Genomic DNA, 13,534 nt, shown 5'->3' with positions numbered 1-13,534 from the left:
AAAAAGGACATTACATAAAAAACTGGTGGCAGCTAAATAAAGGCTGCAGTTTAGTGAACAGTACTGTATCAATGGTAGTTTTTTAGTTTTGACCAGTGTGCCATAGTTTATATAAGGTGTTAACATCAGGGAAAGTTCAGTGAAACAGCTCTGGACTATCTTTGTAAATTTTCTGTAAATCTAAAATTATTCGAAAATTAAATTAAAAAGAAAAAAAAAGGATAGGAAAGCCACAGATCTGAAAGCATGGAATTGAAAATTAAGAAAAGAACTTAAAAAAAGATTATACACATTCTGGCAATAACTCAATCAACACCACAGTTTATTTGTAAACATATTATATGTGTCAATATTAAAACTGACAACACTTTTATACATTTCATTGTATAATGTTAACATCATACCATAAAACAATACACTGTACTCAGTTACAGTTTTGGTACTTTAAATACAAAATATTTGAAACACTGAACATAAAACAATATGAATGGCAGAGGAAGCTGAAAACAGTAAGTAACAGAAACCAATATTCTCCCCAAAAAAACAAATATAAAATGATCTGGTTACATATGTTTAAAGCATATATCCAGGAAGTCAAATGATTATACTTTTAAAAAAGTGACACAAAGTTGTATTTCTTTAGACCACTGAAAAGGAAAACTGTACCATACTAAGTTCCAAGCCCTTCTTGCTGCTTGTTCTTCCTTCTCTTGGTTTCTACATATATGCCATAGCTAAGCTACATTAAAGGGGGGGCGGGTGTTGGAGTGTAGGGCAGCATAAAGCCAAATGAAATCACTTCAAACATTTGCAAAAAAAATTTGATAAAAATTCTTTAATGAATCTTCTTTGACAAACAGTCTATATTTTACATTTACCTTTTCATTGAATTGGATCAACACCCTTAATATGTAAGAGATGCATCTTTACATGAGTTAATGTACAAATGAAAGCTAAATTCATAAAGCAAAGTATGGACAGCAGCATTTCACATTTTGCTAACAGCTCTAAAAATGAAGATTCTCCTTAAGACTGAGTGGTCTTCAGCTGGGAATCAGATGATTGCTCTTCCTCATTCACCTAAGAAACCACCATTTACCATATTTTTTTTTAGTAGTTTCCTTAAAATTCATGATAACTATTAGTTCTATTTTTGCCTTCATTGTCTCTCAAAAGAAATATAGCAGCAAATCACTCTCATATGTTAAGCTTTAACTACACCAGCAACTGGGGTCACTGTCAACAACCATTCTTTATTAGTGTACTTGTCATTCCAGTAAGCTTAGATTTAATACATGAATAAATAAAATAACTACAACTAATTCAAACAAAGCAAATGAAAATGAGATTAAAGAATCCTGATCAAATGAAGTAGTTTATAACTTTCAGCTGAAAGTTTTAAAAATTACACACATAACCTAATAGCACTAGGAATGTACAATATCAATTATTGGAAAAAATAAATGATTCACAGCCATAGAAATTATTTCAATATTAGTATGTATTTTTCCTTTTATAGACAAACATTTATAACATATACTTGGTTTCTACCTTATATAAGACTAAGTAGAAAACTAAACGTTACTGCAATTACCCCAAACACAGCACTGACTGTGCCACAAGGTAACCTGGTCCAAAATATTCAATTGTATAGATAGGCCATGGTATTGAATGCATGGTTATATAAGGAGTTTTAAGAAAGGTGTATATTTCCAGAAGTATGTTAAATACACAAGTAGTTCTATAAATAACAAAAAAGTACCAGCAAAAATGTTTAGATCATAACATTACCAAAGTTTCAAATGCTTTTAAGTGTTTTCAATATGTTGTTTGAGCAGTTAGTTTGTTTACAATTTTAAACTAATAACCGTTACCCTCTAGAGGAGCTAAGCTAAACTATTTAACACTGCACAAACCTTCTAAGGAAGGTAACTTGAAATATCTAAAAAGTGATTCCAATTATTCTAATTAACATTTGAGATACTAAAAGAATAAATGACAAGAAACACTTTGAAATTATTCCATTTTTCTTTATCATTTTCCACCAAAACTATTCATATAAATTTAAGATCCAGAACGCTTAAGAATATGTCTTCAAAGTAGGCTTAACGCTAGAGTATTTCAATCAGAAGACATAGCCTTAATGCTTCTAATAGATAACTCTAACCTAAAATCACAATCCTTGGTTTGAAAATATCGAATTCAATTAATTGGTATAGCTACTAAACAATAAAATCAGGGTGAAAATGTGCAGCAGCCACAGACTACTAGAGTGGAAAAAAACTCTATTTTCCCATAAAGACTCTATGAAAATATAAAGCCCAAAGTGAGTGACAACCGAAGTCCACGTATAAACATTGTTTAAAAATAGAATGTTTTCCAAAGCTTTTTATGAGATGTCAATGAATCATTACAGTCTAAGTTAAGACCTTATAAATCAAGGTTAAGTTATATATATGACTATGCTAATTTACATACCTTTAACAATGTTCAACTGATATACATAATTTACAGACATCCACAGGAATACTTAATGCCCCATTGTAGCATCTCTCAGTACTGGATGTTTATTGTTTACAGTTTGGCTACTTTCAGTATCAAGAAGCCTTTTTAGAGGAAGAGTTTCATCTCTTCCCATGATCCTCTAAAGTGTAGGTAACAAAATATAAAATTAAACAAGATCTATGTTTAGTAAACTAACATATAAAATTACTGTTGCAATATTCATTGTGACTGCATATAAACATAACAGTCATCATAAAGCCTATAAAGTATATCCTCATTTTTATAAAAGAAACACAGATTGTCTCAAGGTAAAAAAATACAGTGCTGGCTGCTAAAAAGCTCTTTGTTGCATTAGGACATGCAATAATGAGCAAAACTTCAGAAAACATTACCATGTTCCCCAAACTTTTATCATTTAAGCATGAATTGCACTGCAGCAGCAGGATGCTTTTTAGAGGCTGGCACTATAAAGCGAATGCTAAGAAAGAAAAAAGGCAGAATGTGTGAGCAACAAACAATATAACCAAGTTATTGCAAATGGAGATTAGCAATAAGAAGTGAGGAAGGTGACCGTCCACTCCACTCTGATAAGATGCCATCTTTAAATATTAAGTTCTTTGCAGGAAGTGGAACTCCCATATCAGCGTAAGATGATTGTGAAAGCAAACTGGAAAAACTGGCCTCTGTGTGAATGTCCAGTGTTGAAGCACCTTCCTAAACAATAAAAAAAAAACAAGAGAAATATTCTATATTCAATACTTTAACCAAAACCACAATTTTAACTAGTGAGAAATATGGACCCTGATTTCTTGAGAAATGATCTTTCTCTGCATGTCCTATTTTGGATAAAATGTAGATGGTCCACAGGTTTGAGACCAGAGAACTAGAAACAGGTTATTTTTCATGAAATTCTTTATGAAATTGACTTCAATAATGGATAACAGAGTCATTTTTAACCTTTCAGGAATGGTGTTCCTTCCAGCTCTTGCTCTACATTCAATTTAACTCCGTTTTTATGGAGTACTATGGAAGTACTACGGAAGATGCAAAGATCAACCTCAGGAGCCCAAAATAATCAATGACAGATAATAATATATGCAAAAATGACTAAAACAAGACAGATTATGATAAATGCTTTGAAATAATAGAAATATTAGGCTATGAGACTATGGAATAAAGAAAAATTCTTAGTAGACTGCACTTGTCTCAAGAGTCTTAAGAGGAAACAATCTCTAAAAAACAACACTACACCAAGAAACAAAAAATTTCATCCTTTCCCAAGGCTCTCAGATTTTTATATATTTGGCACATACCTCTCCCCGGAAATCCATATTGGTTAGTCATCCACCCATCTGAAATCCCCCACTGGATGTTTCACAATACATTCCACATTACACATGTTCATAATTGAACTCTCAAAATTTTCTCCCTACTCCTCCCCAGCTGCCCCTACTGCACACATCTAGCTACTCAAGAAACGAGCATTGTCCTCGATTCCGCCTTTCCTCGCTATACTTCTGATCTTTTCCCCACATTTAACCCATCACCATATTCTATCAATCTATCCCCCAAAATACATCCCAAATCAGTCTACTTTCATCATTCACCATAGCCACAACCAAAGTCCAGGCCTGTGATTTCCAAGTGGGGTACTCACTCTAGAGGGCAGACTATATCTAGTTACTGCATCCCTGGAAAACTTCCAATTTTGTGTCTGTATAATATACATAAATTACTGGTACAATAGTACACATGAATAACAGACAAATCCTTATTAGGGATACATCTTACGTTTTTCCCTTTGATAGAAAACTGCGTTTGGCTACCAACATCTCTCATTTGGATTAATGCAAAAGCCTCCTAAAATGATCTTGTTTCTACTCTTGCTCCTTTCTAATCTATTCTCCAAACAGAAACCACAGTAATCTTTCAACCAGGAAAAAACAACAAAGCACATCACTCTCCTGTTTAAAAGCTCTCAACAGCTTCCCTTTGCATTCAGCATAAAACAAATACTTTAGCATACTCCACAATGGCCTGCACACAGGGGCCCTACCCTCCTCTTTAACTTCACCCCTTGCCACTGTGTCTCTCCCACACTGAGGCTTGCCACACTGGCCTTCCTCTGCTTCCTTACACACTGAGGGCTTTCCCAACACGACCTCTACACTAAGCTCTGCCTAGAATACTCTTCTTCCATCCTTCAGGTTTCAGCTTATATATTGTCTCCACTTTAACATCTATTTAAATTAGGTCTGCCTTTATATTCTCTATCAGCTTGGCTCCATTAAAGCACTTATCAAATCTATAATTATTTGTTGGTCTTATTCACACACCATATGCTTCATTAGTGTCTTATATATCACTGTATCCCTAGCACTGGGGACTGGCACAGAGTAGCTACTCTACTGTTTATTGTATGAATGAATGAACCTACACTCCAAAATACTGATAATATCATAATGTTGGACTGGATATTCTGGATAGAAAATATTCCATTCTAAAAGTTTACCTATAAATCAAGTCTAGAGCATCTTTTCTTTTCTTGAGAGAGGAGAAAAGATAAAAGGTACATAGCACTGGCCTTTACCACAACAGACAACAACTTCTCTGCAGTTATTAATGGAAGTGGACCATGCCTGAGAACCAGCACCTAGAATGGAGTGTGTTCCCCAGGAGATATTTAACACACTTCTGTGGAATGATGAACTGGCACAGAACAAACAGCCCTGGCTTTAGACTCAAGACCTAGCCAATGAAATCATGTGCAAGTCAATCAACTCTTGAACCTCAAAATGTTCATTTATAAAATGAAGATAATGCTTATTTCATGTCTTGCTGTTGTCAAGCCTCAGCAACAAATCAGGACATGTTTTGCATACAGAGCACTATACAAATACCATTTAAAGTTCTTTTTTGTTACCTGGAATGAGTGAACAAAGTTAAGGACTTGCAGAGAGAGTTTTCTACTGGAATGTAGGAGGTTTTGAAGGCTGAAAAAAAGGAGGGAAATGTTAAAAATAAATATAATGGTAAGAGAATATCTTACAAGCATTTAATTTCAATAATTTAAATGTGTTTATGTATTTGTACAACATATCCTGTTAAATCACATAAAAAATTGAAAAACAATTCTAACGCTTCTGATCAATGAAATTTTTCCATGTTTTAATAATAGGGGGCAATAATACATAAAAAGTCACTTTGAAATGAAAACACCACATATATAGCCAAAACAGAAACATTATTTTTAAATGTAAACTATTAACATATATGATATGATAAACATTAACTGAAAGACAACTTTTTAAATGAAGATTTGGATGCTTTGAGGGATGGCAACAATCATACAAAGATCAAATATCCAATATAATTTTTTTTCAATCTGATAAAAAGTCTGACTGAACACACATCTTACCTAAATTAAATCTTTTTTAAAATATGCAAACTATTAACACTTATAGTGTTATTTGAAACTTTATAGTTTTCTACTTTTCAAAAAGTGCTGTGTGCATTTCATTTTCATAGGATAGTTGTCAAAATTTTCAGTTTAGTACTTTTAATTTTCTGATATAAGATACACTGAACAATTGAAATGAATTTTTTGTTTATCCAACTTTGTTGTCTTAAATTAAGTCAAATATGGCAATATCACTCCTCCATACTACCCCCATGAGAATACAATTCAATGATATTCTTTCTTGCTAACCCACAAAACCTCAGAACATTTACACGATGCATCTAAGCAGCCATTCTCAATGGATCAAAGTTGGTATATAAGATAAAACCTGCAAAACACAGCTGCTAAGTTATACATGCCCAGTTCATAAAATGTGCGAAGTGAAGAAAATTTGGAAAGTCAGCCATAATTCCACAAGATACTATCACCATTAATGTAAGTGAAGTGTGTATACGTTAAAAGAAAAGTGCACAAGAGAAATTTTCTACAGACAGTTATATATTTTTAAAATGAGGATCACAACCTTTATAAAAATGCACATTCTACCACATCATTGCTGAAACTGGATAACTAAGTAAATATAATTATAATTAATCAAAGCATGTGTCTAAACATTTGCATGTGCCTAAATTTTTGTTCTACTGAAAAATATGGCAAAAACCTAAACTAGCAATCTTTATTCAATCAGCAAATATATACATATTAATTAGTTTATGTATGGAATAAAAGTAGGAGATAGTAACTATTAACTGAGAGCTGAAAAATCAAGCAGATGAAAAGATGACAATGAATATAACTCACCTCTCTTTTCTACAAAGGCCATGTGTAGCAATTTTCCTACAAACTTTCCGGTTTAATTCAGAACTAAACAGTGGAATTCCAAAGCACAGTTCCAGAGGAACCCAATCTCCTTCTGTTGTGGCAACTACAGAAAGACATGTTAACTTATTTTTTTAATCATACATATATTTTAAATGACCGACCAGGATTTCTTAATTCAAGATTCACAGATTCCTCCTGTCCCAGTCATATTCCCCTGTGGACTTAGCAGGGGTCTTAGAGGGGTCAATGATTCTCTGAAACAGGATAAAACATTTTTTGTGTGTTTTTTTTTAGTGCGTATATATTTCTGAGAAGGTACACAGCTTTTATTAGATGTTCAAAGAGGCCTTTTACCCAAAAAAGGATATTGCAAAACATATACAAGATGAGAGAATAAACTCAAATATTTAACAAAGGAGTAACAAAATTTATGTTACTATTATCTGATCAGATTTTTATACTTATTTATTATTCTGAATATATAGTTCCTTAGAAAATACTTAAGAGGCTCATTATGGATCATAAACAAATGACATCCAAATGACTTAACAGAAAAGTTAAAACTCAGAAAATAAGTCTAATAAAATTGCAAATAATTTCAAGACTTACCAGAGTTTTGCTTTGTTGTTGAATCCATAGTTGCTTCCTCAATGACCATTTCAAATGACTCTGTACTCCCATTTACATCTGAGCCAGAAGCCAAATCAGGATCCCCTTGTAATTCAGAGGACATATAGAGTATTAAGATTCTAGTAGTTGGCATAAATTGTCAATAAACCAGTTCTTTCATAAAGATGACTTCAGGTAATTGTAAAAATAAAGGAAAAAATAATGGCTTTTTCAGAAAGTTAAGTTTAGAATTACCAAATGACCCAGCAATCCCACTTCTAGGATTTGGGATTACACACCCAAAAGAACTGAAAACAGGAACTCAAACAGATATTTGCACACCAATGTTTATAGCAGCATTATTCACAATTGACAAAAAATGGGAACAAGCCAAGTATCCATCAACAGGTAAAAGGATAAACAAAATGTGGTATATACATAGGATGGAATATTTAGCCCTAAAAAGGAATGAAGTTCTGATATGTGTAACTTGAATCAACCGTGAAATAAGCCAGACACAAAAGGACAAATACTATATGATGTCACTAAATGAAATAATGAGAATAAGCAAATAATCTCAAGACACACTCTAGAATGGCAGTTATAAAGGGGAAAAAAGAGGTAGGGGGTAAAGTATAGAAATGGATGTAACACATATTTCAAATAAATAATTCATAGAACTTGGAAACTAATTGGACATAGTGGAAAAAGGAAATAGAAAAGACAAAGAAAAGATTTTAGGTCTGGGTAATTGAGAGAATGATGCCTTTGACAACTAGAAAGGTTGAAAGGGAAAACTATTCATTCTGTTTTAGAAAGTTTTTTAAAAAAAGACTCTACTTTTGAAACCCTCACCCCATAAAGTAATTTAATCCAAAACCTACAAACATAGATACAATATTAAAAGTTAAAACACAACCATCATTCTGTATTCCAACCCTATAGTATCACTTTTTTTTTAGTTTTGTACTTAGTACTTTTCCTCTATTTGTGCCACTGATATTTGTCCACTGACATTACAGAATATTTTCTCATTCTTCAAGGGGGAAAAAAACATTATGTATAAAATAATTAAGGTTGTATTACACTCAAAACCGACTACAACTCAATTCAAGAACCCAACTACTGGCTAACCTCTCTCATCAGACGCATCACTGAGTTTTCTGTTTCCAAGTTGACTAGAAGCATTCAACATAGTGACATATCCACAGAAATGCTGCAAGTCCACTTTGTTCCTTAATATTTGCAATGCCTTATGAACACCCATATTGACACGAGTAAACTCTAAGAACAAAGAGTTAACATTACATTAAAGTGAATAGCTTTATAGAACAGAACACCAAAAACTCAAAATATACATTTCTTTTATTAAATAATTCTTAGAACTACTTTGATACTTGAGTTCTATCAAGGTTCATTCAAATGAAGAAAAAGCTGTAAATGCAAAAGAATGCTGAGCACCATTTTCACAGACTTCAAGAGGTATTTGTTGTATCAGAACAAATTACCTGTTTTTATGTAAGCAAATAGGGCACATCAGTGGCAAATTCTCTAGCCTTGTCTCTGTGGTTCTATTCTGCCTCAAATATTTGGTGGGCTTCTACCAGGAAATGCACATTAATATAAATACACATTATATTTTTCACATTTCAGAAAAGTCAATACCTATTGAAGCTAAAGTTAAAAATGTACTTGCAATTGTTATCTCTATTTATTTATTTAGATATCAGTTCAAGTTCCCATAAATGTGTGAAATTATAACGAAAAAAGATGCTCTATATCCAAATATGAAGACAACTCCTCTTTACAACACACACAATAATCTCCCAAGGAAAGGAATCCACTAATCAGTTCTCAAGGTTTTATAAATTTTAAGATCCTATTGTCATTATTTATATCTTCAGGAGGACAATTTTTCCATGGAATTTATAAAATTATATAGAAACAAATGGCAATGTTTCATTTCAGAGAAGCACTCCTTTCTGAATAGGGCTACTCTTTGGAAGAGAAGACTCTCTATGTACACATTTATTCACAACAGGCAGAAGAAAGGACCTTAAATTCAAACATGAGGCTTTTGAAGTGTAGTCATGTGAAAAGGAAAAAGATATTTAAAAAAATTTCCTTCCTTTTTTCTACTTTGGTGGAGGATGGACAAAAGTGGCTGAAATTTTAGAAGAACAGTAAGTTCTTTAATAAATTAATATGTTAGATTACTCAAACCATTTACTGCTCACCAAAATCCATGTAATACGGTTCTAAGAACCAGAAAAAAAGATGATAGCATAGCAGTTTTGCAGAGAGCAAAAAACAGAAGTGCTCTATAAATATATAAAAGTTTTAATGATAGCAACTCTCTTTTGAATATACATAATTTCTCTTCCACATTAGACAATAGAAAAAATAAATTTGCTTTTAACAAAAACTCTCTGAGCAGCCTTCATCAAATATAGTTTAGCTCACATACAATTCCAAGAAGAGATAAAAACTATTAAACAGGGCTTTTCCTTCTTAATTCTAACTAGCTCAAAACCGTATCCATTCAAATCCTCTCTAATAGCAAAAGTAAAATTTTACATCAAAAATAAATATTGAAATAGGAAATACATGCACGTGCTCTTTAAATGGCATAGTGTACAAATATTCATTTGCATCCATTTCTAGATTATCTTTTAAAAAATTAAAAATACGAACCATTAAAATTCTAACATCAATCTGTACATATTTATTGTGTACAAATTAAGAGCAACTAATCTGAAAAATGACAGCGAAAACTTGCTTTAAACATTCTGAAAAGACTCCAAAAAGAGAAAGTACATAACATTGGGAAAAATAACTTTCTAAGCATAAAATCTTTCCTATCACTTGTCTTCTCCCTCCAACCCCCAAATAAATAAACAATAAAAGAAAACATACAGAAAACCTAGTCTCCCCTCCACACGATTATCTACTTATTCTCATCATCTCCAAAACAAATCAGTAGTCTTTCAAAGGTCCTAATGGGTCTTCTCATTCTATCATTTTTTTGGCAAGAAAAGGCCCATGACAGAAAAGTACCTTCTGTCAATACTCTCTAAAAACAGTATGCTAAGACCCTAAAATTTAAGAACTTACTACTTGCTAAGTTTCCCAACAAATTGTTGATATGATTACTAATAAATAAATCAAATGGACACAAGTCAAATGTAAGATACCTCCTTGTAGTTCAGTTTCATCAAATGGAAACGGTATATGGACAGTTTCTCCTATTCCATGCAAACCATGTCCCTAAACATAAAGAAATGAAAGCTGAAATGTATAAGAGAAACTTTTTATTTCCAATAACTGATATTCAAACAATAAATAAGATAGTGCCATTTGATGGTACATTCCACATTAATATTTCATCAAACAGTTTTAGACAATTTTCTATTTTCCTACCACAAACAAAAACAACTTTATATTAATCTATAAGGTAAGGTTTCTTAAATTGGGTCATGAGCTAAAAAAAGGAGGTTGAGTTAGCAGGTAAATCACGTGTGAGCCAAGTGAAAGACTGAATGAAAGTCCCAGTGCACTCACACAAGGGTTAGTTGTAGTTTGAGCAGAGAAAAATGATGGAAGAATCCCTATAATCACACGAGAAACCATGAACTAGAAATGCAAAACTCAATAACTGAAATAACATAACTACAAAGTTACTTGCTATAATATTATAATTACAAATTACAGCAAACCATTAAAATAACCATGAACAGGGGACTCAAGAAATAAATTGTAATATATTTTTAATGCAGAAAGCAGTAGCTCACTATATCAATTGAAATGGAAAGATTCCCAATCATTAAGTGGAAAAAACATGGGCCACATCAGTATGCAATTGTTTGCAGATGCAAAAAGAAACATAGGAAAGATGGAGCAGAAACTAATAAAATAAATGTGATTATCTTATTTGGAGGAGACATGGAAGTGGGAACTGTATAGATAAGATTAGAAGGGAATGATACTCTTCTCTGTATACCTTTTAATAATGCTTTACTTTTGAATCATGTGAATGTACTACCTTTTCAAAAATTAAATATTGAAAAAAACTTAGTCCACCTATCTAATTTCCACATTACAAATAATTTAGTTTCATCCATCACATTCAATTAATGTTCAAACCTCTTGCTTGAATTTCAGGCTATTTTCAATTATCTAACAGGTATCTCCACCACTGCAATGTCCACGCCACATGTCCAAGAATAACACATCATCTTCCCCTACCAAACAGCTTTTCCTTCTGAATTCTCTCAAACAGAGTGATATCAATCCAACCTTCAAAAACCAGATACCCCAGGAATCATTCTTTCTTCCTCCCATAAGCCTCCTGAACTTGTGATCTATTAAGTTTATACTTGTAATAGTTCTTAAATCCATCTTTTCCTTTCAATTCTTATTACCACCTTCCTGATTGGGGTGTCCTCATCTCTTATCTGGCCTACTGCACAGAATCCTAACTGGTCCTCTTGTTTCAGTTATCTTTTCCCTTCCCCTATCCATTCTTAACATAGTCCCCAGATGGATCTTCTGAAACGGAAGTGATCGTATTATTCCTGACAAGTACCCTTTAATGGCTGCCATCACCTATAGGTTAAAGTCTAAGCGCAATAGCAGGACATACAAGGCACATTGCACTCCAGTATCTCCCTGCTTTACCAGACTCATCTTTGACCACAATCTCAACACCCCAACTCAACCCTCAAAATATCACAGTGGTAAGCCCCAGCACAGGCTATGGAACTTCACATTCCTATGGTTTATTCAACAAGCACTCACTGGGCTTCTGGGGCAATAGCAATAAAGGGAAAAAAATCCCTGCCCAGAAATTCATTCATGCTGACCCCTCTACCTGGCAGGTTCTCTTCTAAATCAAACTTTTATACTCAGCCTGGGTCTCATTTTCTCAAGGAGCCTCCCCTAAGCCCTCCCTTTTGCCCCAAGGCTGGGTTGGGTACTTTTCTTTCATATTCTCACTGTATATAATTATATCTGAGCACTCAGCAAAACTTGAAACTGACTGCTTATACCTACCAGACTTGAGTTCCTTGAAGGTAGGGACTATGTCTTATTTCTATATCCATATCAATTAGAACAGAACATGGCACAATCAACTATAAGATGAATAGATTAATAAAATTGTTATGAAGAACCTTTTATGTACCAGAAAGTGTACTATGCATTTTATATGGGCTTTCTCACTTCATGCTCTCAATGGCCTTAGAGTATAAATTGTTAACTTTACCAGTAGTTCCTACTATTACTATTTTTTGTTGTTATTACATAATAAATATTGATATCTCCATTTTACAGGTGGAGAAATTAAGTACATAAGTATTTGCAAAAGGTCACACAGACCAATACACAGATGCACGATATTATTAGTCATCAGGAAAATACAAATATAAACTATAATGAAATATCACCTCACACCCACTGGATGGCTAGAATCAAAAAAAATGGACATACTCCCTATACTTTTCATATAATTTTTCTGTAAATCTAAAACTTCTCTGAAAATAAAGTTTACTATAATAAACAAATTTTATAAAAAAGATACATAATAACAGTTGTTGGTAAGGAAGCTGGGAAACTGGAACCCTCATATACTGCTAGTGGGAATGTAAAATGACAGCCAATTTGGACAATAGTCTGGCAGGACCTCAAACAAAATATAGTTACCAAGGACCCAGCAATTGCACTCCTAGGTGTCTACCCAAGAGAAATGAAAATACACACCCATGTAAACTTGTAAATGTTTTAGCAGCATTTCAAATCTGGATCTAACTTCAAAGTCCATGTTCTTTCTACCACCCCACCCTGCTGACAGAGGGCCAGGACTAAAACCCAGATCTTTGATTTCCTACATTTCAGCTTTACAAATTTCAACTTACTGAAGTCTGATTGCAATTTAGCAGAAAACTAGACAAAGTATGATCTTAAAAAACAAGATACAAAACTGATTGCCTCAAATAGGTAACTGTACCTGAATTAAAACTGCAGAGTGTGTTAAAGCATCGTTCAACATCGTGAGCACATTTGAAGTAGGGACTACCCCAGGATCATGACCCCAAGATGTTATTAGTAATCGATCATAGCCCTGTGGGAAAGAAATAAGAC

General features: G+C 33.2%; 1 protein-coding gene across 1 annotated transcript in view; it reads right to left on the bottom strand.

Moving 5' to 3' along the window:
* Positions 1–295: 295 nt before the first annotated feature.
* The window catches only part of FAM91A1 (family with sequence similarity 91 member A1), a 41,475-nt gene continuing 28,236 nt past the window's right edge, over positions 296–13,534 (bottom strand). The window contains exons 18-24 of the mRNA XM_058275994.2: positions 13,401–13,514; positions 10,591–10,663; positions 8,531–8,680; positions 7,397–7,501; positions 6,767–6,890; positions 5,429–5,498; positions 296–3,219 (exon numbers count right to left, since the gene is read on the bottom strand). Of these exons, the coding sequence (XP_058131977.1) occupies positions 3,034–3,219; positions 5,429–5,498; positions 6,767–6,890; positions 7,397–7,501; positions 8,531–8,680; positions 10,591–10,663; positions 13,401–13,514 (822 nt within the window). The 3' untranslated portion in view covers positions 296–3,033. The remainder of the gene's footprint in view (positions 3,220–5,428; positions 5,499–6,766; positions 6,891–7,396; positions 7,502–8,530; positions 8,681–10,590; positions 10,664–13,400; positions 13,515–13,534) is intronic.

This window comes from Dasypus novemcinctus, chromosome 14 (genome assembly GCF_030445035.2).
Source record: "Dasypus novemcinctus isolate mDasNov1 chromosome 14, mDasNov1.1.hap2, whole genome shotgun sequence".
NCBI classification, from domain to species: domain Eukaryota; kingdom Metazoa; phylum Chordata; class Mammalia; order Cingulata; family Dasypodidae; genus Dasypus; species Dasypus novemcinctus.
This window is presented reverse-complemented; position numbering and strand designations above follow the sequence as displayed.